General features: G+C 44.0%; 1 protein-coding gene across 1 annotated transcript in view; it reads left to right on the top strand.

The window, feature by feature from the left end:
* Window positions 1-3,838: 3,838 nt before the first annotated feature.
* TIPARP (TCDD inducible poly(ADP-ribose) polymerase) overlaps window positions 3,839-26,718 on the top strand; it is a 36,054-nt gene continuing 13,174 nt past the window's right edge. Inside the window, exons 1-2 of the mRNA XM_060767646.2 lie at window positions 3,839-4,392; window positions 8,518-9,519. Coding sequence (XP_060623629.2) covers window positions 8,609-9,519 — 911 coding nt within the window. The 5' untranslated portion in view covers window positions 3,839-4,392; window positions 8,518-8,608. The remainder of the gene's footprint in view (window positions 4,393-8,517; window positions 9,520-26,718) is intronic.

A 26,718-nucleotide genomic window follows, 5' to 3' on the forward strand; every position in this document is an offset into this window, starting at 1 on the left:
CAGCAATTACAGCTCACAAATGTCAAAATCCATTTCCCCCAAATTCTACCAGTGTTCACATTTGGGCATCTTGAGTATTCATTCCTAGTTTGGTCCAGATCCATCATTATTTGCATCCATGGTGTTCTCTGGACGTAGGTGAACTACAACTCCAAAACTCAAAACTTTTGGTCATGGGAGTTGGTTCAATTCCATCATTGGTGGAGTTCAGAATTCTCTTTGATTGTAGGTTAACTATAAATCCCAGCAACTACAATTCCCAAATGACAAAATCAATCTCCCCCAACAACCTCACCAGGATTCAAATTTGGGCAAATTGGATATTTGTGCCAAATTTGGTCCAGTGAATGCAAATGCATCCTACAAATCAGATATTTACATTATGATTCATAACAGTACCAAAATTACAGTTATGAAGTAGCAACAAAAATAATTTTATGGTTGGAGGTCACCACAACATGAGGAACTATATTAAGGGGTCGTGGCATTAGGAAGGTTGAGAAACATGGTCATAGGGTTTCCTTAGGCAAGGAAGGCACAGAAAGAAAGGTGGTTGTATGGTTCAGATATGTGGATGACACCTTCAGGCCTGTAGCGAGGGGGTGGTTTTAGGGGTTCAACCCCCCCCCCCGAAATGTTTCAGATTTTTTTAAAAAAACTGGTTCACTCATGAATTTTAACTGGTTAACCAAATCCCCAGGCTAAGTCTATGAGATGCAAAAAATTAAGAGTCCCTCCAGAACTGTAAGCACTATCTCAAGCAAATATTGACAATTTATTCACACTGTCATTACTTGCAGCAATAGCCAATGTAGCGAAGCAACCAAGTTGGGGGGGGGGGGTGTTGAATACTCTCATTAAGGAGGCCAGACTTGGTGGAGGTGGTTGACAGGGGTGGAGCTGCAGGCTATTGAAGGCTGCTCTGCCCCCTGCTGTGCTCTTTGCTTCAGCGTGAGCTAGGAGGCAGGTTTCCCCACCCCTCCCCCGAAATTTTCAACCCTCGCCGAAATTTTTTTCTGGCTACGGCCCTGGACACCTTCACCATTTGGAGCCATGTTTGGGTGGATACTACCTCAACAGTATCCACCCAAACATCCAATTCACTATGGAAAAAGAAAATGAAGGAAAGCTGCCAATTCCAGATGTCCTAATCATCTGCAAACCATATCAAAAATTGGGCCACACGGTTTACAGAAAAGCTATACACACGGATAGATACCTACATAAGAAGCCCAACCATCACCCAAGTCAGAAAAGAAGCACAATTCAAGCCCTGGCAGACCGTGCAAAAAGAATCTGCGAAGCCCACCTCCTCCAAGGTGAACTGAACCACCTAAACTGGGCTCCACAGGCCAATGGACACTCCACCTCAGACATCAGAAGAGCTGCAAGACCAAGAACAAGCCATGAGAGAAAAGATAAAGATACACCCAGAGGAAAGGTGTTCTTACCATACATCAAGGGAACCACTGACCATATAGGGAAGCTGATGAAGAAACACAACCTACAAATCATCTACAGTCCCACTAAGAAAATCCAGCAAAGTTCAGCAAAGGACAAGAGGGATCCTCACACCTCTGCAGGAGTCTACCGTATACCATGCAGCTGTGGACAAGTCTACATAGGGACTACGAAACACAGCGTCCAAACACAAATCAAAGAACATGAAAGGCACTGCAGATGAATTCAACCAGAGAAGTCAGCCATAGCAGAGCATCTGATGAACCAACCAGTATTTAAAAAGCTTGTAAAATCAGAACAGTAAATAAACAACAACACTCAAAACAGGGGGGTTCCAGACATGAAACAATCAGGGCCAGCTAACACCTCCCCCCAGGCAGGAAGCAACTAGGCTTTGAAACTTCAAGGCCATTCAATGTTAATCAAGGTGGCCAATTGCAACATTCACACTTGCCTCAAGCAGACAAGAGTTCTTTGTCCTACTCTGGACATTCCACAGATATATAAACCCCACTTAGCTAGTTTCCAACAGACCTCACAACCTCTGAGAATGCTTGGCATAGATGTGGCCAACATGTCAGGAGAAAATGCTTCTGGAACATGGCCAGACATCCTGGAAAACTCACAGCAACCCAGTGATTCTGACCATGAAATCCTTCAACAACACAAAGGTGCCGGTTCTTCTGAAATATTCCTAGCTTGTTTTTAAAAGCGGAGGAGGGGATGAAGTTTCCCCCTCCCCTCTGGATCAAGTAAATTGCTATATAGGCCATTGATCCATCTCTAATCTAACATTGGCCCCACTGACTGGCAGCAGCAGGCATGTGGGGGGGGGGGGGGGGCTTCAGCCCACCCCCCGGAATTCTCAGGGTGGTCTGCAAGAAGGCCTTACTGGTACATTATTTAAACTGTTATGTTTATTCATATCAAGATCTGATCACCATGCTCAATATATCCCATATGCATGGGGGCATTGGGATAACGATACAAAAGGTTTGCTAGGGTAGATCCTCAGCCCCCCCCCCAATCAAACTCAGCGTCGTCGTCGTCCCCCCCCCCCCCCCATCAAAATTCTGGCTACAGGCCTGGGCAGCAGCATTTAGATTTTTCAGGCTGTATTTACACTACCACATAATCCAGATTATCTGACTATATCACATTGCCATATAATCTAGTCCAAAGCAGATAGTCTGGATTTTATATGGCAGTACAGAAGGAGCCTCAGGCCCTTCCACATAGGCCCTCAGGCCCTTCCATATAAACCAGAATATCAAGACAAAAAATCTCGCAATATCTGCTCTGAACTGGTTTTGCAGAGTCCACACTGCCATATATCCCAGCTTGAAGCAGAAAATTTGGGATTCTGTTTGTTACCAAGTCAGATAATCCCACAATATCTGCTTTGAATTGGATTAGCAGAGTCCACACTGCCATATATTCCAGTTCCAAGCAGAAAATGTGGAATTTTGCTCAACATCAAGGCAGATAATCCCACAATATCTGCTTTGAACTGGTTTATGAGTCCACGCTGCCATACATTCCAGTTCAAAGCAGAAAATGTGAGATTTTGCTCAATATCAAGGCAGATAATCACACAATATCTTCTTTGAACTGGGTTAGCAGAGTCCACACTACTATATGTTCCAGTTCAAAGCAGATGTGGGTTTTTGCTCAATATCAAGGCAGGAAATCCCACAATATCTGTTTTGAACTGGTTTGTGAGTCCACACTGCCATATGTTCCTGTTCAAAGCAGATAGTGTGGGTTTTTGCTCAACATCAAGGCAGATCATCCCACAATATCTGCTTTGAACTGGGTTAGCAGAGTCCATACTGCCCTATATTCCAGCTCAAAGCAGATAATCCCGTGGGATTTTGTTCAGCTGTGTGGAAGAGGAGCCTAAGCATTGCCAACTCTGACCGGCTGCAGGTCATTAGATTCTCCTTGGGGATCTGCTTCCTTGGGATGACATAGAGATCTTTGGTTGCTTCCCAGGTCTTCCCAGGATTGTGGACTGTGGGTGAGACTGGGATTTCCATGCGATGGCCCTTCTTGGCGGTCTCTTACTGGCACGAAAGGGGAGGCTCCGCACGCACCCCAGGCAGACCGCGCTGGTTTCGGATGCTCAGCAGAGCCCGGGCCGGTTAACCGGTCTGCCTGGGGTGCGTGCGGAGCCTCCCCTTCCGTGCCAGAGTCCTTTCCTCGCCTCGCCCTTCCCATTGACCCTTGGAGGGCAAGGCAGCAACGGTGGGTGACTCTGCCTATGCAAATACAGTCAATGCATGTAAATTTAGTCCTCCAAGCCCCGCCCATTCCTGCTCCTCCCCCAGCTCCTCCTCCTCCTCTTGGAAGCGCAGCAGCAGCAGGAGGAGGAGGAGCCTTTGGGGGCTTCTCCTTGGCTTCGCTCCGCCTTTAGCCCGTGCAGCTGCTGCCCAGGCCCTGGGCTTCAGAGGAAGCGGTATTTAACGCGGGGCCCATGTGAGAGAGGACCGGAGTGGAGCAGGAGACAGGGAAAGGGAGAGAAGAAGGAGGGGGCCACAAAGCAAGCAAGGCCAGGCTGGGTGCAGGCGCCGCGCCCCCTTCTCCTTCCTCCTCCTCCTCCCTCCTCCTTGTGTCTCTTTCCTGCCTCGGAATGGGCTCTGGGTCACGTCCGGACGGAGGAAACGGAGCACCAGCCTGAATCCGCAGTGTCGGCTTTGCAGACTCCTCGTCGCCTTGGCTTCTCCTTTCGGGGCTTTGTTGGGAGACTTGTGCCGGCGCCGGACGCTGCGCCAGAAGACCTCCAAACACAGCCAAGTCGGGGAACTTCTCTCTTCTTTGTCCCCTGCGGAAGGAAAGGCCAGGAGCGGAGAGTCTCTCTCGTCTGCCCAGCTTGGTTTGGACCTACTTCGGAGGAAAGGGAAGACAGCATTGCAGAGCCAACCCCACACGGTTCGTTCCTTTCATCTTTCTTCCCCTTTCCTCTCTTTTTTTCCAAGCTCTTCTGCGCCAGGACAAGAGGCGCGACCCTTTTGCCTCTCGGCGCTCGGCGTCTCCAGGTTCGGGGCTCTCCGCTCGCCCTTAAGGTGTTGGGAGCCCACTTTCAGGGAGGAAAAAACACCCCTTCTCTTTCTATTTTGGAGTAAAGCCCCTCCGGAGGTGGACTTGGCTGCCCTTCCCGGTGGGGAGTCGCTGGAAGAGGGAGGAAACCCAGGGCTTAAGAGTCTTCTCCTGGAAGAGGGTTTCTTTTTCCTCGGGTCTTCTCTGGGAAGAGGTCCTCACGAAAGAGGAAACCCAGGGCTTCTTCTTCCGCAGAGTTAATACTCTTCTCCTGGAAGAGGTCCTCTTCCACGAGGGAGGAACCCCAAGACTACTTCTTCCTCATGTTTAATAGTCTTCTCCTGGAAGAGGTCCTCTTTCGAGAGAGAGGAAACCCAGGGCTTCTTCTTCCTCAGGTTTAATAGTCTTCTCCTGGAAGAGGTCCTCTTCCTCAAGGGAAGAAACCCAGGGCTTCTTCTGTAGGTTTAATAGTCTTCTCCTGGAAGAGGCCCTCTTCCTCCAGGGAGGAAACCTAGGGCTTCTTCTTCCGCAGAGTTAATACTCTTCTCCTGGAAGAGGTCCTCATCCTGGAGGGAGGCAACCCAGGATTGTTCTACAGGTTTAATAGTCTTCTCCTGGAAGAAGTCCTCTTCCTCGAGGGAGGAAACCCAAGGCTTCTTCTTCCGCAGGGTTAATAGTCTTCTCCTGGAAGAGGTCCCCTTCCTCGAGGGAGGAAACCCAAGGCTTCTTCTTCCTCAGGTTTAATAGTCTTCTCCTGGAAGAGGTCTTCTCAGGAGGTGTCCCTCATAAGATGATTGATTGTTGTAGAAGGCTTTCATGGCAGGAATGACTGGGTTACTGTGAGTTTTCCGGGCTGTGTGGCCATGTTCTATAAGCATTCTCTCTTGATGTTTCATCCACATCTATGGCAGGTATCCTCAGAGGTTGTGAGGTCTCATGGACACTAGGCAAATGAGGTTTATATATCTGTGGAATGTCCAGGGTGGGAGAAAGAACTCTTGTTTGCTTGAGGCAAGTGTGAATGTTTCAATTGGCTGCCTTGATTAGCATTGAATGCCCTTGCAGCTTTAAAGCCTGGCTGCTTCCTACCTGGGGGATCCTTCATTGCCAGCATTTCTGTATTCTCAAATAATCTGTTGTGTCCAGGTTGCTTTATCAAGTGCTCTGCTATCCCAACAAAGGATCCCCCTGGGCAAGAAACAACCAGCCTTTGAAGCTGCCAGGCTATTCAATGCTAATCAAGCTACCTAGTTGCAACATACACACTTGCCTCAGGCAAACAAGTTTTCTTTCTCCTACCCTGGACATTCTACAAATATATAAACCCTACTTGTCTAGTTTCCAGCAGACCTCACAACCTCTGAGGATGCCTGCCATAGTTGTGGGTGAAACGTCAGGAGAGAGTGCTTCTGGAACATGGCCACACACCCCAGAAAACTCACAGCAAGCAGTAATTCTGGCTATGAAGGCCTTGGACAACACATCTTTTTATTTGTTGCAACAGAGGACTCACCTCCCCTTGTTCACATCCTGAGCTTTGTGTTTTTTGTAAAGGGTTAATGACCCTGCTCTCCAGGAGGTGTCCCTCATTGATCTGATTGATTGATTGATTGATTGATAAGTGGGGTGAGGTCTCAGTGCCCATTGGCAATTCTGGCAGGATCAGTCTGCTAGCCAACAGCTTTAGGGAGAATGAGGAATGGCTGGTGTGCAACTGCTTATTGTTTCTGGGGCACCCCCAAGAAGCTCTCCTTGTGCACCATACAGGCTGCAGGACTCTTGGGGATCTTACGCACAGGAAAGCCATTACTGCAGACTGAGGTGCCTTCCTCTAGGACACAGGATTTCATAGTTCTCACCGAGACCTCTTCCATGCAGCTGAATAAAATCCCCCATTTTCTGCTTTGGACTGGGATATATGGCAGTGTAGACTCAGATAATCCAGTTCAAAGCAGATATTGTGGCATTTTCTGCCTTAATATTTTGGGTTGTAGGGCTGTGTGGAAGGGCTCTGAGTGTTCTTGTATATACAGCTTCTTTTTATTGGGATCTCAACTTGTGACTGGTTGGGTAGGGAACCGAGAACCTTGCCTTTCTGCTGGCAGAATGTCAATAAATAAGGGCTAGCTTTGTGTGGGGGAAAAGTGAAAAGACAAGTTGCCGGTGTTTGTCTGAAGCTGGGTTTTGCAAAGCAGAAGGCTATTTTGAAGACCACTTGCGGTAATAAACCCACAACTTGCAAAAGCAAAAATCTTCATGTTCCTTCTGCATTCTGCTATAGTTTTATACATAGATTTTTTTCCCACACTTTTAAGCAGAGTGGCAGTTTTCCTTCCCTTGCCATGTTATCCCATAGTTGTATTGGGTGCAGACCAAAGACAGGGGAACTTGGCTTCTGTCTACACCAGGCATGGGCAAACTTGGGCCCTCCAGGTTTTTTGGACTCCGACTCCCACCCTTCCTAACAGCCTCAGGCCCCTTTCTTTTCCCCCTCAGCCGCTTAAGCGGCTGAGGGGGAAAAGAAAAGGGCCTGAGGCTGTTAGGAAGGGTGAGAGTCGGAGTCCAAAAAACCTGGAGGGCCCAAGTTTGCCCATACCTGGTCTACACTCATTGCAAACTTTTTTTCTGGGCCCCTATTTCTGTTCTTTCCCTCTTTGCAAACTTTTTGGTCCTGGGAATATCTCCCCAGGGCCTGCAGGTGGCAGGCAAGGCAGGCCGAGCTCCTCTGCTGTGTCATTTGAAGTCAGAAGGGCCTCAGCGTGTGATTCAGAGGGAATGACTGGCAGCATGTGGGAATGTGAAACTCCTGAAAGGGCTCGGAAGGGGGAGTGACGAGGCAGTTCTGTGAAGCCACAAGTGGTGTGTGGTGTGAGTGACAGAAAGACAGTCCCTTTGAGGAATCTGCCCTTCCGGGGAGGAAGAGTTGTTTGTTTTGAACAGTTTCGCATTCCCACATACTTTTAGTCATCTGCTCTGAATTGCACAGCTTGGTTTGGTAATTTCGGGGCTCAGAGAGAGATCCCTTTTTGTGTGACTAAGGGAGATTGTGTAAAAAAGGAAATAAAGGAATTTAATAGCGCCTTGGAGCCCCCGTGGCACAATGGGTTAAACCCTTGAAGACAAACAGTTCGGGGGTTTCGAATCCGGGGAGAGGGCCAATGAGCTCCCTCTGTCAGCTCCAGCTCCCCGTGCAGGAACATGAGAGAAGCCTCCTACAAGGATGGTTAAACATCAAAACATCCAGGCATCCCCTGGGCAACGTCCTTGCAGATGGCCAATTCTCTCACACAGAAGCGATTTGCAGTTTCTGAAGTTGCTCCTGACACACACACACACACACACACACACACACACAAATAGCACTTTTGAAACTGCTTAGGAAGAAGAAAATTCTAGCCTATCCTTTTGGGACTCAATTAACTTTAAAAATACCTTAGAACAGACTGACTCTTTGCTGCTGCCTAAAAAGAGTGTATGTGAGGTGTTTTTTGGAGGGTTGAGGAAAGTGCAAACTGGCATGGATGGGACAAGTATATACTTGGTTAATGTGAATCTTTATGAGCAGGGTAAAAGAAAACTCAGGGCATTTGTTGTCATGAATTCACAAATGAATGGGGAGATCTGAGAAGACGGTTTCATTCCCAACTTTGGTTTGGGGAGGTGAGAAACAGGAGAGGGGTGAGTTTTTCTATGGAGGGCTGAGCCCTCTTTCCCAGAACATCAAGGTGGAAAATCCCACAATATCTGTTTTGGTTTGGGTTATCTGAGTCCACACAGTCATATAGTTCAAAGCAGATAATGTGGGATTTTATTCAGCTGTGTGGAAGGGGCCTGAGATTTGAGATTGACTTTGCCTGTGGGTTAATCCATAAGATAAAATAAAGCATGAGCTGGTGAGAAATTAGCTGTCTTTTTGGAATCTTCCCTTGGGTTGGGTAATTGCAATTTGTGTTGGCCCTGAGCAATTAGAGTGATATTAATTGCCTCTCCTTGTTTTTTTCTCCTTTCTTGCCCCAGGTCTGGCTCTTGCAAAGTGCTGGAAACTTGCAGAGTGACTCAGAAGAGGGTGGAGGGAGGGTGGGAGGCTACAGGAAGGATCTGAAAAGGGATGGAAACGGAGCTAGAACCTGCCTGTGTGGTTCAGCAGGCCCACTGCCAGGAAATGCAGCATTCTGCTCCTTCCGAGGTCTTCCCTCCGCCGATGAGGATTCCTGAGAAGATACCACCGATCAAGCCATGCTTTAAGAAGAAGCAACAAGGACAGAAAAGGTTGGACACGGAAGCCCTGAGGGCTTTGCGGCCGATCTTTACCAGCTTGCTTGGCACGGGAACCTTGGATGGCATCTTTGTGCCCAGGGGGCAGAACAGTGGCCATAGTAACTTGTGTGAACCTGTTTCGAAAAATAACTTGGGTATCACGGCCCCGTGCCCACAGCCAGATAACAGTGTTCCAGTGTTGGCACCTGGAGCCCCAGATGTTCAGGGACAAATCTCAGATCCTGAGCAGGAGGCCCAAACCAGCGAGCAGGGCTTCCCCTCCGCTACCTCTCCTACTGATGAGCCATTCCAGGACCTCTCCTTGCAGGCTGCCTCCAACAACGCTGCTGCCAACGCCTTTCTTTTGTGCCCTGGCAAGATACTTGAAGGTTACTCTCCTGGACTGATCCAGAACAATAACAGCTGCCTAACCCAGTGTAACACAGACCCAGTGGATAAGTTTGGGGCTGGGCTTTTCCAGAACAAAAGTGAGGAGGCCTCGCTTGACCTCGTCTTTGAACTCCTGAACCAGCTGCAGTATCACACCCACCAGAAAGATGGGATTGATATCTGTGTGGATTTTCTGCAAGGGGTGTGTGTCTATGGCAGCGATTGTCCCAAACACCACACGGTCCTGCCATATCACTGGCAGGTCAGGAGGACTGCATCCCAAGTGTGGCAGAGTGTGACCACTGACTCACAGGAGCATCTGGAAAGACTCTACTGCAATCCAGACAATGACAAGGTCAAAGTAAGATACGGGTGAGTCATGAGCACATTGTTGTACTCCCAGACAGAGCTAAACACAAGTGAGTTTGAGAATGAAAATGAAAAATGAACTTGAGATCACTGTCTCAGATGCATAGCCTGGCTTCTCATGTTCACCTAGCGTTCCATTCCACTCGTCTTTCTTCTAACTTCACTTAGTAGCTTTTAATGTGAAGACTTTCTCTTGTTTTCTTAAAGTATTCATAAGTATTAAATATTTTAAGGATTTCTTCATTCTGTTTTCCTTTTAAAATCAAAACCAAACTTTACTTACTTAGGCAATCCCACGTAGCCCGAGGATGGTCCTCCAAGTGCAGTGTTTTGGCGATGGGTCCGTAGATGGCTGTGGAGCCCTATTTTTGATCCGCATTTTCCTCTACAGTGACGACATTGGTTTCAAGATGGAAGGCGGTCCCGGTCAGGGTTGGCTTGACACGCCTTTCTCTTGGCACATTTCTTTCCCTCACCCTCCATTTGTGCCTCTTCAAATTCTGCAGCACTGCTGGTCACAGCTGACCTCCAGTTAGAGCACTCAAGGGTCAGGGCTTCCCAGTTCTTGGTGTCTATGCAACAGTTTAAAAGGTTGACTTTAAGCCCATCTTTAAATCTCTTTTCCTGTCCACCAACATTACGTTTCCCATTCTTGAGTTGGGACCAACTCAGCCACCAGAAACTCTGTTTTTGATTGCCTAAACTATGTGGATTGATATAACAGGGGTTCCTCCCATCAGTCTATTGGTTATTATGGACCATTTCATTAATTACTGTTGACCAAGCCAACTTTCAGTCAGTAAGTTCACCTGCTGAACTTTCTGACCAAAAGGTTGGTGGTTTGAATCCAGGGAGCAGGATGAGGGGTGAGTTTCCGCGGTTTGCCCTAACTTCTGCCAACCTAGCAGTTTGAAAACATGCAAATGTGAGTAGATCAGTAGACCTCTTCGGCAGGAAGGGTACAGCGCTCCACGCAGTCATGCTGGCCACATGACCTTGGAGGCATCTATGAACAATGCTGGCTCTTCAGATTAGATTAGAAATTGAGATTAGCACCATCCCCCAGAGTCGGACATATTTAGACTTAATTTCAGGAGAAACCTTTACCATTTAAACCAACTATGGTAAACACAGATGGCTGGTTTTGGTTATATTGAAGTTGATATTCATTTATCTGGTACTAAGTTGTCAGGGACATCATTGTCCTGAAGTTCAGAGGTCAAGAAAGCAAAAAGTTTTACTTCTCAGTATGTAACCATTTGATGATAGAGGAAACTAGATTGAAAAAGGAGGGAATATTCAGAGCTTTGCAGTGTTCACCCAGTGGGATGTGCAATCCAATCTCCTATTCCCATAGATAAAACATGTATTTTGTTCCTGTAGTGTTCAACACATTACTCAAGGTAGTCAAAGGCATTTAAAAGCAATAGAATAAAAGAAAAATACAAAACACAATAAAAAGTGTAGCCAAAAAATAATATATTATATATGACTCAACAAAAATGCCAGCCAGAAATGGAATATCTCCATTGTATAGTGAAATGCAGTCAGAGGGTGGTAGCATAGACTCTCCAATCAATGAATGTCAACATTTTGGTGCAGCTACTGCAGAGGAGCAGCCTTGTATCCCACAAGGTCCCTCTGGGAAGTTCACAAGCAGGACACGGATGTAATGGCCCTCTCCAATTCTTGCTGTCTAATGAGCGGAAGCAGAATAATAGATCAACATAGAGACATTGTAAAAGTTATTTGCTGTTATCATGAGATGTTGGTGCACTAAGAGGCCTGGATTATAGAAAAGTGACTTTGCAGTTTGAACAAGGAACTGTGTAAACAGGATGAGACTTCTATGCTAGACACTGACTAATGCAGGATAATAGAGTCAGGTGATATTCGTATTTGCGACTATTATAAAGGATCACGTTTCAGATATTGGAAAGTAAATTATGAAGGAGGATCCACTCCCTGTTCTTTAGTACTCGGTTACCTATATCATGGGAAGGTTGTCAGGAGTTGGGGTTGAGCATTGGTGATCGAGAGTCAACAGCTTCATGCAAATCCTGTGGGTCTGGAGGGGATGGGTGTCCTGGTATGGGTCTATTACCATGCATTCAAGCTTATCTCTTAAAGTTTGTAACTATAATTAATGTGAGGCATCAGGATCAGTATTCAAACCACCATCCCCATTATTTGGGTTTGACAAGCACAGTAGCATCTTGGAAATGGAATATAAAAATACTTCCTGTTTGTGTAAGCTGTTGTGGAGCAGGCATGGGCAAACTTTGGGCATCCAGTTGTTTTGGACTTCCAACTCCCACCATTCCTAACAGCCGGTAGGCTGTTAGGAATGGTGCGAGTTGGAGTACAAAACACCTGGAGGGCCAAAGTTTGCCCATGCCTGTTGTAGTGGATGGAGGAAATTGACAGTATAACAGTTGTCTGCATCTTGTGCAGCTGAAAGAAGCATGGCATGTTTCTTTCAAGCCAGCCAAGAAAATAAGCCACAAGAAACCTCTTGAAGCTAAGCAAGTGTTTAATAAGCTTGAACTCTGTCTTCGTAAATGCATCCTTTTTCTGTTTCCTTCCTGTTATGATGTTATTGCCATGGGTTTCTGTTACTGCAATTGTGTTCTTCCCTTTGTAGAAAAATGCCTGGGCTCTTGGCTAGATTTGACCTGTGTGCCTGCAGTTACAATGTTTTGCCACTTTAAAAAAACTTTCTCTGCTCTTGATAGTATTAAGGGATCAACTGCAGCACATTCTGCGGCAAAGAGCAGATGTGGATTCTATAGATATTCTACCTGAGTCCAGGGCATTTTGCCACATGAAGCTGTCACACTCTGCGACTAAAGAATTTTTGCCCAGATAACCTTTGTGACATCAAAAGAATCCCAGGATATACTTAATCCTTTTAAATCAGGAATGGGTAAATGCTAGGATGCCACATTGCTCCTCAAAAGGGTCTTTGAAAGACAGTAGCTCCCACCCTGTTTTATTTAAAAGATAATTCACATCAAAGTTGCTCCTACATACACCCACTTTAATCCCAAGACATGCCCTTCCTAATCTAAAAGTAAACTGGAAACTGGTTTACTTTTTTCTAAAATTGGGGGAGGGGGGGGGTTGCTGGAGGACATTGAAGGGCTGTACTTAATTATCCCTGCTTAAATCTTGTTTGACTGCACTTTGGGCTGGTCTTGGAGGCAGTGCCCAGAATTCTGGCACAAGCTGCAAAGGGAGCAAAGGAAATCTGTAGTGCTTGTGCTGATGAAGGAAGAGCACACAGTGAAGTTTTCAACTTGCATCTGTTGAAGATCTTGGAGAGAGGAGGTGGGGCAAGGAGGCATATCTAATAGCAGGAACAGCTGGGTGGCTGAACAGCCTGGGGGTGTTAAAGGCATTGCTGTTCCTGGAATTAATGAGCTGCTGGATGAACATCTATTAGGGATGGGTTGAAGCTGAGAAGGCTGTCAGTATGCTCACTGTGAATAATAAGTAGAGCAGTCTCTTGAGTCTCTGGTCTTCAAACTCTAAAGCAGTGGTTCTCAACCTTCCTAATGCCGCAACACCTTAATACAGTTCCTCATGTTGTGGTGACCCCCAAGCATAAAATTATTTTTGTTGCTACTTCACAATTGTAATTTTACTACTGTTATGAATCGCAATATAAATATCTGATATGCAAAATGCATTTTCATTCACTGGAGCAAATTTAACACAAATACCTGATACACCCAAATCTGAATACTGTTGGGGGAGGGGGGAATTGATTTTGTCATTTGGGAGTTGTAGTTGCTGGGATGTATAGTACACTTACAGTCAAAGAGCATTCTGAATCCCACCAACAATAGAATTGGGCAAATTTTCCACACAGAACCCCCATGACCAACAGAAAATACTGGAGGGATTTGGGAGGAATTGACATTAATTTAGGCGAAGAGGAGATTCCATCTGAACATGAGGAAGAACTTCCTGACTGAGAGCTATTCAGCAGTGGAACTCTCTGCCCTGGAGTGTGGTGGAGGCTCCTTGTTTGGAAGCTTTTAAACAGAGGCTGGATGGCCATCTGTCAGGGGTGATTTGAATGAAATATTCCTGCTTCTTGGCAGGGGGTTGGATTGGATGGCCCATGAGGTCTCTTCCAACTCTTTGATTCTATGATTCTAGGCGAGAGTACACCTGCTCTCCCTCCCCGCTTGGAGTCTCAGAAACAGCCCTCCCCTTGGCTGAGAGACCAACCAATCACAGCAGGAGGAGGGCCTTTGGTGGGAGGATTCACCATATGTTTCCCAAAAAGGAAGAGAAGGACAGGCAGATACATCTTCAGCCTTTTCTGCCAAAGGGGTTCCTAAGACCATCAGAAATATGTTTTCTGATGTTCTTTGGTGACCCCTCTGAAACCCCTCTCATGACACCCCTCCCCCACCCCCAAGGATCCTGACACCCAGGTTGAGAAACGCTGCTCTAAAGTGTCAAACCCACTTTCATGTTCAGGGAGCAAGCATAAAGTCTGTTGCAGCAGAAATGGCAGTCTTGTGTCACCTTACAAAATAGCATGGGCAGAAATTGTCTCTCCAAATCCTGAAGAGGGAATTGGAATTCAATGACATCTAAAGGTCTGTAGGATTCCTACCCCCAAAATAATAGGTCTTATTTGGCACAAATTGTAGGGTGCAACTCACTCCAGTCAGAGGTGTGGAGTGTTCTCTGAACAGCCAGGTAACTTATATACCTGTTTGAGTAGGAGTGGGATATAGGGAAGCAGAAAGCTAAAAAGTACAAGCAGTAATGATTATGTTAACAGTAGTTATTTAGCACAGCTGTTGTTAAGTTCCTTTAAGTCGGCTCCAATTTATGTGACCTTGTCAGGTGGCTTTCTTGGCAGATTTAGTCAGAGGAAATTGGCCATTGCCTTCCTGTAAGGTTGAGAAAGCTTGACTTGCCCAGGGTCACACAGTGGACTTCCGTGGCTGAGGAACAATTTGAACTGTGGTTATCCAGAACAATCAAGCAACTGCACCATGCTGTCTCTATTTAACATAATGAAATACCAAACTATCTGATTTAGGAGGTTGGCATTTTTTTTCTAGTGTGTTAGAGGAGTTGGCACCATATTTATGACCATCATGATTGTCTCATTCTCACTAAGAACTAACAGAATGGACTGGTGGTGGCTCAAGGACCTCCACCAGTCTAGAAATAACCACTTTGATTAGCATTGATTTAATAGATAGCTTTTGGAAGGAGACAACAATATCGCTAATAGACAGATTCACACATACATAGTGATGAAAAGTCCTTATCCATTCCAGGAATATTTAATTTCTAGGTAGGTGAGGGACATTGTAATCAAATGTGACAGACGTAGAGATGCAAACATTTCAGGCAGCAGGATTTGTCTAAACAAAGATTGAATGATAGTGCAGACCTTCCTGTGTCAATCATCACATTCATGATAATGTAGCTTTTGGAATATTGCAACTTAGTAGCCCAAACCCCTTTCTGAGCCACAAAGATTGCTTATCTTGACCTAAAATGGCTTTAGCTCAGCATAATTTTTTTTTGGCAGGGTTGAAAATGTCATGGTTCCTAAGATGGTGTTAGGCTGCATTTCCCATCATTGGTTACCTAGGAGTTTGAGATTGGCATTGTGCAATTCCTACCTGTCTTAAAGTGTACTTTAGTTATCCTGTTCTGCACAGGTGATGCTGTGTAGCCTGGCAACCTGATGCAGATTGCCATGTGTTTGAATCTAGATACTGTGAGCTGCTGTATTCTCTGTGAGTTTCCAAGTTCACATAGTTACCACTCACATTAATCTCTTCTGGTCAGGCTGGCTTTAGAAGCCTATCTGTGAAGCTTGCCGCCAACAAGGAAATGTCTGTTTCAGCAGTTCTGACTATTCCAAGAAGAGACAAGCCGCAGCCAGCCGCGGGTAGTAACCAGCAGGGGGTGGTTGTTTGTTTCTGCTTTGTTTTGAATACAGCTTACATGGCACAGTGACCCATCATTACAGTCTGTGTCCATAATATCTTCATTGTTTCATTGCTTCAAGTAAGTTCATGGTTCTGGGCCGCTGACTCAATCAGGGCTTAAAGAACTATGTGTCTTACCACCCTGGTATTCAATACCTCTCCCCTTCCTCCCATAGCCTTTTAGAACTATTTGTGCGTTTATGTTTGTGTAGATCCTTCCTGTTCCCCTAGTTCTGCTCCTTCTGCTTATACAGCTGCCGTGTTCAGGCATGCAGACCGTAACAAGGGCAAGAGGATGGGTTGTAATCCTCCAGTTTCACTCTCCCTGCAGGCCAAGGGTGGGCAGTACTCAGGCTTTTTTGCAGTTACCATCACTGCAGAAATCAGTGCTGCTGTCAATACTGGCAGAACAAGGTAGCTCCATTGAGACAGGAGGAGCTGGCAAGGATTTTCACTCTTGTCTTCCAGAAGGGAAGGAAATGTTCTAGCCTTCCAGTCTGTGTAGGACTCTGTGGAACAGAAGGTAGATTGGAGAGGGGGGGTCCTTCCCAAAGTTGCTGCCCACATCTCATGGTGGCTGCTACCTTTCCGTTGGGAAGGTTAATGAGAGACTAGGATCCCACATTTGCTCTAGGACAAGGCAAGACAGGTGCAATCACTTTTTACCTACAAGTATATGCTACCACTTAGGGATCTTCTACACAGCCATATAACCCAGAATATCAAGGCAGAAAATCCCACAATATCTGCTTTGAACTGGGTTATCTGAGTCCACACTGTCATAGCCTGTTATAACAATGTACTAAATTCCTGGCCCCCTCATATTTTGAGTTTGCATTAGCCTTGGCCCAGCTTTTTAATTGCTCTGAATAGGCAGGATTATTGTTATTGTGATAATTTTATGCTTATGTTGTTTTGTCAATTTTATGTTATGCTGTTTACTTTGTATGTTTCGGTGATATTACCTGGAACCTGCTGGAACCTGTCCTGAGTCCCCTTGGGGAGATAGAGCGGTATATAAATAACGTTTTATTATTATCATTATTATTCTGGGTCTTATGGCTGTGTGGAAGGGCCCTAGATGTGGCTGCATTCTGATTTTGAGTGTTTCCCCTACCATTCCTTTTTGATATTCAGGGCGACTTTGAGGGAGAAAAGCTGGGGACTATATGAAAGCCTCATGTGATCATGTGAAGAAATTGCTTTTTTTTCAATGTGGGGCCCCATGTACACTGTCCATACAATGCAGATTCTAATTGCATTATATGATAGCGTAGATGGGACTTGGGAGAATACTCTTTAGCAATTTCTGAGTCTTCCAGCATGACTCAGATGATCAACTATGGTCAAAGTCTGCTGGAAGCTGGCCATAAGATCACTTTGAGGACATAGAGATTCCCAAAGAGGTGTTCTCTCTAGAAATCACTAGATGGCTGAAGGAAGTTGACCATAGAATCACACTTAAGGACTTCAAGATTCCTAGGCCCCTTCCACACAGCTGAACAAAATCCCAGATTATCCACTTTGCACTGGAAAATATGGTAGTGTGGACTCAGATATCCCAGTTCAAAGCAGGTATTGTGGGATTTTCTGCCTTGATATTCTGAGTTATATAGCTGTGTGGAAGGGCCCTTTGAGATAATTGTTTTAATTAAACCCACAACAGTCAAAACCACAAATGTAAAGATCTTGGAGTCCTCGTAGACAACAAATTAAATATTAGCCAACATTGTCATGCGATGGCAAAAAAGCCAATGGGATTTTGACCTGCATCAATAGGAGTATCATGTCTAGAGAAGTCCTGCTACCCCTCTATTCAGCCTTGGTCAGAGCACACCTGGAATACAGTGTCCAATTCTGGGCACCGCAATTGAAGGGAGATGTTGACAAGCTGGAATGTGTCCAGAGGAGGGTGACTTAAATGATCAAGGGTCTGGAGAACAAGCCCTATGAGGAGTGGCTTAAATTGCTGGGCATGTTTAGCCTGCAGAAGAGAAGGCTGAGAGGAGACATGATGGCCCTGTATAAATATTTGAGGGGAAGTCATAGGGAGGAGGGAGCAAATTTGTTTTCTGCTGCTCTGGAGACTAGGACGTGGAACAACTGCTTCAAACTACAGGAAAGGAGATTGCAGCTGAACATTAAGAAGAACTTCCTGTGAGAGTTGTTCAGCAGTGGAACTCTCTGCCCTGGAGTGTGGCGGCAGCTCCTTCTTTGTAGGCTTTTAAGCAGAGGCAGGATGACCATCTGTTGGGGGTGCTTTGAATGCAATTTTCCTGCTTCTTGGCAGGGGGTTGGACTGGATGGCCCACAAGGTCTCTTCCAACTCAGTGATTTTATGAAAAATATAAGGACAACTGTCATTTTGTTGTTGTTACAACCCCGAGAATCTTGCAGCATTTACTATACTGGTTGGGGCATTTTAGGAGTTGTAGACCAAAAAAGTGACCTTTTAAACCTCTGTAGAAAACCCTTGTAAAATTAAAATTGAGCACATAATGGGCTCAGCCTTGTTCTTCTTGCACTACCTGTACAGAAACCTGTAATTTTATATGTCTCTATAGACCAGCGATATCAACTTGAAGCTGGATTGGATTCCTATACCTCCGTCTCCTGCATGTGCTGTCCCACCCCCATTGAATTGGAACAGGAAGTTCAGAGGTTTCGCACAATTCAGCTTTTCAAAACTGAATATAGCAATTACATTTTTGGCAGTGTATGAAAGAGTATAAAACCACTCCTGTTGCGGCAATGAGATTGCTATTTTAGTTGCAGGTGTTTGGTTGGAAAGAAATTCTTGTGCATACTGGATCTTTTTATTTCTATATAATCGAGCTACTGTGACCGAGGCTCCCTTCCTTGCTTTTCTGTTTCCTCCATCCTCCTGAACTTTGGAGTTCTCTGGTCCTCCAAAAGTTGGTGATCTGAGCAGCAATAGACACAATCTGTGAATAATTAAAACCAGTGCATTTGGCTTCAGCCTTTTACCTCTTGGGGTAGTTTCTCAGAATCCACTCACTCGTGTGTGCTTTGTGAGTATGAAAGGGAAGAGGGAGTTTTCAGAGAACCAATAACTAAGCATGAAAAATGGAAATTATCACTGCTTGGCATTGGAGCAAATGCTTGGTACTCCTCCTTTCTTTGTGTGCTGGATTTGCATATGAAATTAGTGTTTATCTATACAGATCTGGGGAAGGTGAAAGGCGTTTAAGTGGAGGATTTGGGAGCTGGGGCATAATTGCCAGCAGTCTCCTATTTATTTTTGTTACTACACAGCAGTTAAGATTTGGGAAGCAGCTGTCACCTGGCTTCAGGTCTAGGTCAGCCTGTTCCTTGTGTACTCTTCATAAAAATAAAAAGCATGCAGTTTTAACAGGAAGTGAAGCTGTAGGTGAGCCCAGCAATCTGGTTTGAGTCTTTACAAATAGTTCCTGTGGGAAAGATTGGTATGATGGCCTATTTACTGTAGCTGCTTGATTTTTCAATGCTGCTAATATAAAATCATAGCAAAATGTCTTTTCAGTGCCAGTCATTCATCCTTGCATGGAAAGATGACAAAAGGAGCATCTGGATGATGGGATTTTAATACCCTCTCCACAGATTGTCTCCAGTGTTTTTCACCTAGCCACGGTACAGCTTTTTTGGACTTTTTTTTAGCATCCCACAGGCAACAATGTCATTGGAATGATAATATAGGCCCCTTCTACTCTGCCAGAAAAACCAGGTTCTCAAACCAGAATATCCACATTATTTGCTTTGGACTGGATTATCATGGTCTACATTTCAATATACTCCAGTTCAAAGCAGGTAATCTGGATTTTATATGGGAGTGTAGAAGGGGCCATAGACAGTTTGTTGTCTTAATAATAATAATAATAAAATAATAATAATAATAACAATAACAATAACAACAACAACACATAGTCCTAAACGCTTGGGAAGTGTTCGACTTGTAATTTTGTGACACGAAATCCAGCATATATATCTTGTTTGCTGTGTCATACTGTATTTTTGTGTCAGAATAATAATAATAATAATAATAATAATAATAATAATAATAATACTTTATTTGTATTCCTCCCTATCTCCCCGAGGGGACTCAGGGCAGATTCCAACATAACAATGGCAAACATTCAATGCCTACATAAAATTCCAGAAAAACACCACATATGAAAGTATCATTAAAACCTAACATCAAATTAAAGCCTAACATCAGTAAATTAAACCAAACTTCAATAAATTATAACTACACATAGTCAGACAAAATTCTATAATAACATACATCTAAACAAAACATCCACATTAGTGTACAACAGCCAGCAAGGCTTCACAAAATTATCTGGGTTGGTTATGTAGTCAAATGAGGTCATTGGGCTGGCGTGGACCAGGAAAACCCACATACAAATAGGTCCTCTCTAAGTTATGGGTGAACAATATGCAAGCTGTATGTGGCCCCCCATAGGATGCCTTCCAGTATCCCCACTATACTGGAAATAATTTTTGCCAACTCTTTTTCCTTTCTCCCAAGGTCTGTTTTCTGTTTGGGGGAGTAGCATCCAAAGCTTGAGAGAAGCCTCCCACAAGGATGGTAAAACATCAAAACATCTGGGCGTCCCCTGGGCAACGTCCTTGCAGATGGCCAATTCTCTCACACCAGAAGTGACTAGCAGTTTCTCAAGTCACTCCTGACACAACAAAAAAAATTAGATAGAGTGGTTCTGGGTTTCTTCAAAGACACTGTTCACTAACCTGTGTAAATGCTGGCAGCCCCTGTTTTCCCCTAGAGCTCTGATTGTTTTATTATGATTATAAATATTGTGCAAGGTTGAGGAACTCTATAGAGTTCCATACTCCTTTTGCAGAGCTGGTTTTCCATGCGCATATTTGGGTGTGTATGCATGTGTTACTTAAATTAAATACATACTTGCCACATAATCTTAGCAAGGATATTTGGCGTTAAATCCTGGGTTGTTGTTTTTTTTGCTTCATGCATCCAATTACTAGACACATTGCCTTGGACTAGTCTGTATCTTGGAAGCTAGAAGTAACTTTAACCCCCATTTCTCCATTCAGATTCTATATCTTATAAGAAGTTTACAGCTGGAAACTATACTAGGTAAAAAACTTTGCTTGTATTGAACGTATACACAGTTACTGTTGCTAGGCCACAAAGGGTTAGGCAAAAAGGGAACAAAGGGCTTTGTCAACTGGTTTCCAAGAGTGATACAGCAAAACCTCACTCTGTGTTTGTATCTCTGTGTATTTCCACCACCCCACTCCCTCCAAACAGCAGACTATTTACGTGCCAGGCACCTCTAGATCAATACAGATGAGTCAGAGAATAGTGACTGAAGTGGGATCAGTTTTCAGAGTCTAAATGATGGGGCACATTGTCATTCTGCCTGAAATCAGATGCATTCAGGCCTGTATATTATGGTTGATGTTATGCATGCAGAATATTCATCTGATGATGTGCTGATTCTTGCAATCAGCCCTGTCTCGGCTTAAGTCGACTTTATTTCCCTACATTTTTATTATGAGTCCACAGCAAACAAGATCATTCTGCTGGGAAGTGTCCGATGTGGATCACACGTCGGACACTTCCCAAGTGTCTAGGACTGTGTGATGTATTGGCAAATAATGCGTGCAGATCCCAGTAAGGTGGCCTTCTGCAGCTGGCAGATGGTAATTTTGTCAGCCCTGATCGTATTTAAGTGCAGGCCAACGTCTTTAGGCAGTGCACCCAGTGTGCCTGTTACCATTGGGACCACCAATGGCTTGTGCCAGAGTCTTTGCTGTCCAATCTTTAAATTCTTGTATCGTGTCAGCTTTTCCAGTTGTTTCTCTTCAATCCTGCTGTCGCCTGGGATTGCAACATCAACAATCCATATTATTATTATTATTATTATTCTATGCAGTAATTGCTTGCCTTTCCCTCAGTGAGACTCAAGGCACCTAGCAACATATTAAAGGCAATACAGATTAAAAGTACACAAAAGCTTTGATCACATTATAAATCCAACACCACACAGTATTAAAAGCCCATTCTAGCCAGTTTCCAAAAGCCTGGCAACAATAATGTGCTACCTAAACAACAAGGACCTTCCTAGAAAGGAATTTCTGAAATCTGGGAAAGCCTCTCCCTTGATCCCATGTAGCAAACCTGGGAAGATGGTGAGGCAGAGAAAAGGGCCTGAGGTCTCTACTGGATGCATAAAGATAAGTGTTGTCCTTCAGATAGCCAGAACCCAAGGACTATAGGTTATTGCCAGCACTTTGATTTATGCCCATGGAGCTGTTGCAACATGGAAGTTGTGTGCTTCCTATAGTCAAGCCTGGCTGCTGCTCTTTGGGTCAACTCAAGTTTATTATCACTTTTCAAAATGTTCTTTATGTAGAGTACAATACAGTAATCCAAATTCCATGTAACCAAAGTAAATTTTACCATGGTCGGATCCATCTTCCTTTTTCTTAAAGACTACAAAATCAACACTGATGGGGAATTTGTATATTTAAACGTTGTTCCCAGACCCTTATCTGAATACTCTTATCTGCAGAGATACCTGGCATGTAAGATGCACATGGAACATATCCACATTACACTGTTATAGCAGTTTGAAACCACTTTGACTTCAATGGCTCTACCCTGTGACATGCTGGGGTTTGTAGTTTTATGGAATGTTTAGAATTCTCTGCTAGAGGGCTTTAGAGTTATAGTTCAAGGGAGTCTTATCACAAGAGCTTTCTGGCAGAAATTATAACTACAGAATTAAAAAATCCCATGGTACAGTAGCATGAGGCCTGACAGTTGTAAGTGGTATCAAATTGCTGTAATTCTGGTGTGGATATAGCCATGGTATTAGGAGAGGCTCCCTTGTATACTTGTATACTTGTCTTCACATCTGGCCTGCACAGACAATATATGGAATCATATCGGGGTGCACAGTGTTTGTTTTTATCTGTGGGTGAAACTGTGCTCTCACTTTTAACAGACACGAGTAGCTAGCTACACAACTTTTCCAGATGCTATATCCATCTAGATTTTTATAGCTGCATCTGAAGCTCTTCCAGTTACAGCTCTTTTGTTTCTGAATGCATTGCCTTCCTTGACCCTTCAAAATATGCAAATGGTTTCTATGCTAATTTTTGCCTTGACTGGAAATCATGCATTTAACAAATAGTGAGTTGCATAATACATGGTAGTGAAGGCAAATCATGTATACCTTTTTGAAAACAAATAATTTTGATGTATTTGACAGGTCACAATACTGTCAATGCATTCTCAGTCTGTACATATTTGCCCATCATAAGGTAGAATGATAGTGTTGAAGTGAGGGCCGCATTGAGGCCAAGAAGCGAAAGGATTTATGGCTTAGCTGAGATTTAATTTGGAAACTGCTAGATCATGGTTCAGACTCTTGTTGTGCCTTACATTAGCTGTTTAGTTGCATGTAAATTCCATGCCGTAGGCTTCATAGTGGGGTGTGCAAGAGACTGCCAGATTTCAACATGGGACAAGTCAGAGCTTGGAAAACTTACTGTTCTTGGGGTGCAACTTTGAGAACTACCCAATCACACTGGGATTTGTGATCCAGAGAGAGAGAAAGAGGGAGAGAAAATCAAAGCGACAGGGCAACTTTTTGCCTCCATGTCTCATGAGAAGTATTTTCTTGGTGGTGTTAAAAATGCTGAACTACTAAAACTAACATTCAAAAGTTTACAGATCTCACCAACCCAATCTGGCTTTAAAATATTTTGAGGTTGAGTTCATCTTTAGCGAATCAAAATTCCATGCTCAGTGGAGAGTCACAGTGACTTGACTCCAATGTGCCAAATTCCTGTCAGGGCACAGAGGTTGCAGCCAAGTGGGTGTTCTTGGCTGGTCTTTGAGACTGTGGCAGGGCTTGGGAAGGAAGTAGTCTGCTGCGCCTGTTGGATAGGGCTTCACAAGCTAAAGTTAACTTCTTACGTTGTGAGTACTTTCTTTATCTGAGTGAGTTACTCATGATGTCTTGGGATTTGGGAGCCCACCAACATATTGACTTTGCTCATCAAAAGATGCTAGTATATTCAGACAACACAAAATTCAAATAGGCTGAATTTTCATAGAAAAAAATGTTCTCTGCTCACACATTCTCCTTTGTGTAGCACAAATAGATAAACCTAGTTGGAGCAGCGCTGCTTAGAAGTCAAAAGGGATAGTTCATTGTGGTCGTATGGATACTTCAGTAGAAGTGATTCAGAAAGAGAAAGTTTTGTATTTCATGTTGTGGGGATGGGGTAGGGATGTCATCTGCCAAGAAATGCAGATTGCATTGTTTTGTTTAGTTTTTTGTTACATACACATTGCTTTCAACAGTGAGAACATAATTATGATGGTCACTTTTAGAAGTGAGGCAAGGAAACATTTGAGATATTACACTGGTTTTTGACCAATGCAAATCTGGAATATTTGTCTTTGGTTTTCAGTCCCAAGAGCCATAGAATGTCAGTGGAGTGACAATTGAGAGCCCCTGCTATCAGTTTGTGGGCTTCCCAGACGCACATGTCTGCTCACTTTGGAAAGGTGAATGTGGAACCAGGTTGACTTTCAGTCTCATTCAACAGGACTCTTGGTGCACTTCCTAGTCTGTCTCTTACCACAATGGTGGTTACTCAGGCAGTCTTCTTATTGTTTTTAACTTTGGGTCCTGCCATCTATCACCATTGGCAAGGGATCTTTGGAGTTGCAGTGCAACAGCTTCTGTATTACTGCATGATTCCTTTCCTTGTTTCTACAGCAACCAGGTCTTTAAAAAGGTCTTCTATTCTGGTGATGAAAGGTATGACTTTCTGTGTGATCAATTCTGCAATTGGCACCAACTATTGCACCACGTGCAGTTGCAACACACATTCAGTAGTTACCATAGTGTTGTTCCTAGTTGAAAGAAGTAACTAGGAGGATTTGTTTTGATCAATTAAGTTGGAGCAACAACCTTCTCATTAGGCCAAACAAAGGGGCTGAATCAGTTAGCAGATGTTGAGGGAGGAGCAATGGTAGCAGTTTCTCTGCCATTGATTTTCTTGAGCCCATTTCCCCTCCTGTTGCAAACAAGGATTAGGCTGCACAAATGACTGCCCATTAATAAATGCATCAGAAGGAAAGAGGAGCGTATATAAATTTGCACGTTATATACTTTGTTGTTGTGTGCCGCCAAGTCATTTTGATTCACCATTACTCTAACTTACATTGTTTCCTTAGCAAGGTTTTGTGAGAGGGACTGCCTTTGCTTTCCTCCGAAGCAGAGAAAGTGTGATTTGCTTAGAGTTAATCAATGAGCCTCCATGGCTGAGTGGGGATTTGAGTTGCAGCCAAACACTCAAATCACTGCACCACTTGGCTTTCAATATTATAGCAATTGTGTATATCTGATCACACTCTAGTTTTTGGATATGGGGACATCACTAGGGAAGAGTGGACTTTAGCCCACCAAGCCAATTTGTTGGGTGTTCCTTGGCTTTGGGTATAGAGAGGGTGACATTTATGCTCTGTATCAACCAGCAAAATGTATTAGGACCTACCCTTGACCAACCATGCTCGAGATGGCCTTTTGAGAAGCATGGCTCTTCCTTGTGTGCTCTTCCTTTCCATTTGAATGTTTTGATATGAAACTGAATGACCTTTACTGCTAATCAGAACATATATTGGCACTATTTAATGTATTACTGGTACAGATTAGGGTTGTTTCTCTGTGTTCCTTACTCTTCCTCATGTAGATATCTTCTTACAAATACCCTTGATGTCAGTGACACATTCCAGAGGGATAGGCACAAACTCTGCTATCTTAAACAGCAAATGCATTTTACTCACTACAGGTCAGCTGCAGGGGTGGGCTGAGGAAGGGCCAGGTGGTCTTTACAATGTATTAGGCTTATTTATAAATGCTTAAAATTACAGAAGGCAGATGAGAATCTCTTCTGGTGGTCTTGGAAGTATTTGTGCTAAAGTTCAACTGCCCACTTTACTGCTGTTCAAACAAAGCAATCTTTGCACAGCTTTGTCCTTTCTGAGGAAATGGCCTAGTGAGTGACAGGAAACACAGTAGTTGTGTCGCTCTGAGTAGAAGCTCTGACAGGCCTTGATAGATGCAATTTGTGAGGCACTGCCTTATATCATAGTCCTTGTAATACTTGGCACAAGATCTCCAAAGGAATTTTTCTTTATGCAGAAGAGCCATCTCTACACCAGATCTGAACCTGTAATGCTAGAGTTCTGCTGAAAGCTGCTTATGTAGGGATACATTTAGTAGTTCTCAACTCACCACCCTTCAAATGTGCTGGCTGGGTTAAAGTTCCCAACATCCCAACCCAGTGGGGTGCAAGTGTGATCTAGTCTGAAATTTCATGAATGATATAAAGGAAGACAGTTGCTCCTTACAAGCATTGCAAAATCTGCAGGAGGTCTGAATGTGGGAACGGGGTTGGGACTGCGAATGTGGGTCATACTCCCAGTCATCCCATATGTATTGGATCCGACTCCTACTTTCTCTGAATTCATGAACAGAAACTGCCTGTTCAAAGTTCCTACATGATCTATATGTGTTGTTGAAGGCTTTCATGGCCGGAATCACTGGACTGCTGTGAGTTTTCCAGGCTGTATGGCCATGTCCCAGAAGCATTCTCTCCTGATGTGGGTGAAACATACAGCCCAGAAAACTCACAGCAACCCAAAGACTTATATGTCTTTCATACTGTAGTTACACAGCTGATTTGAATGCTGTTGATATCATTTTGGTGGATGTAATAATAATAATAATAATAATAATAATAATAATAATAATAATAATATAAACTTGGCTCTTGCTTGTCTTGCACCATTGAATGAATAATTTTCAGTTTGAAAAGTTGTGAGGACATTCTTGGGATATGTAAAAGTCACTATGTGCTTCCTGGCTCTTAAAAGCAGCCTGAGAGCATTTGGCTAAATCAGTAAGTGCAGTGGAAAATTGCCTTATGTGGCTACCTAGGTTTCTGCCCTAAAAGAGCTTGTAATGAAGCCATTACTGGGAGAGAAATCTCTCTGAATATTACTGTGTTGGCTAATCTCCAATGTACCTTTCATGGGAAAGGTTGTAGAGAAAGTGGTATGAGACTTACTTTCTACGTCTATTTCAATCTGACTTCAAAGCTGGCTACAGTATGAAGACAGTTTGGGCTACTTTTCTGGGATCTGGATAGGATAGTGGTT

The sequence above is a fragment of the Anolis sagrei genome, chromosome 3 (genome assembly GCF_037176765.1).
Source record: "Anolis sagrei isolate rAnoSag1 chromosome 3, rAnoSag1.mat, whole genome shotgun sequence".
In the NCBI taxonomy this organism is placed as follows: Eukaryota; Metazoa; Chordata; class Lepidosauria; order Squamata; family Dactyloidae; genus Anolis; species Anolis sagrei.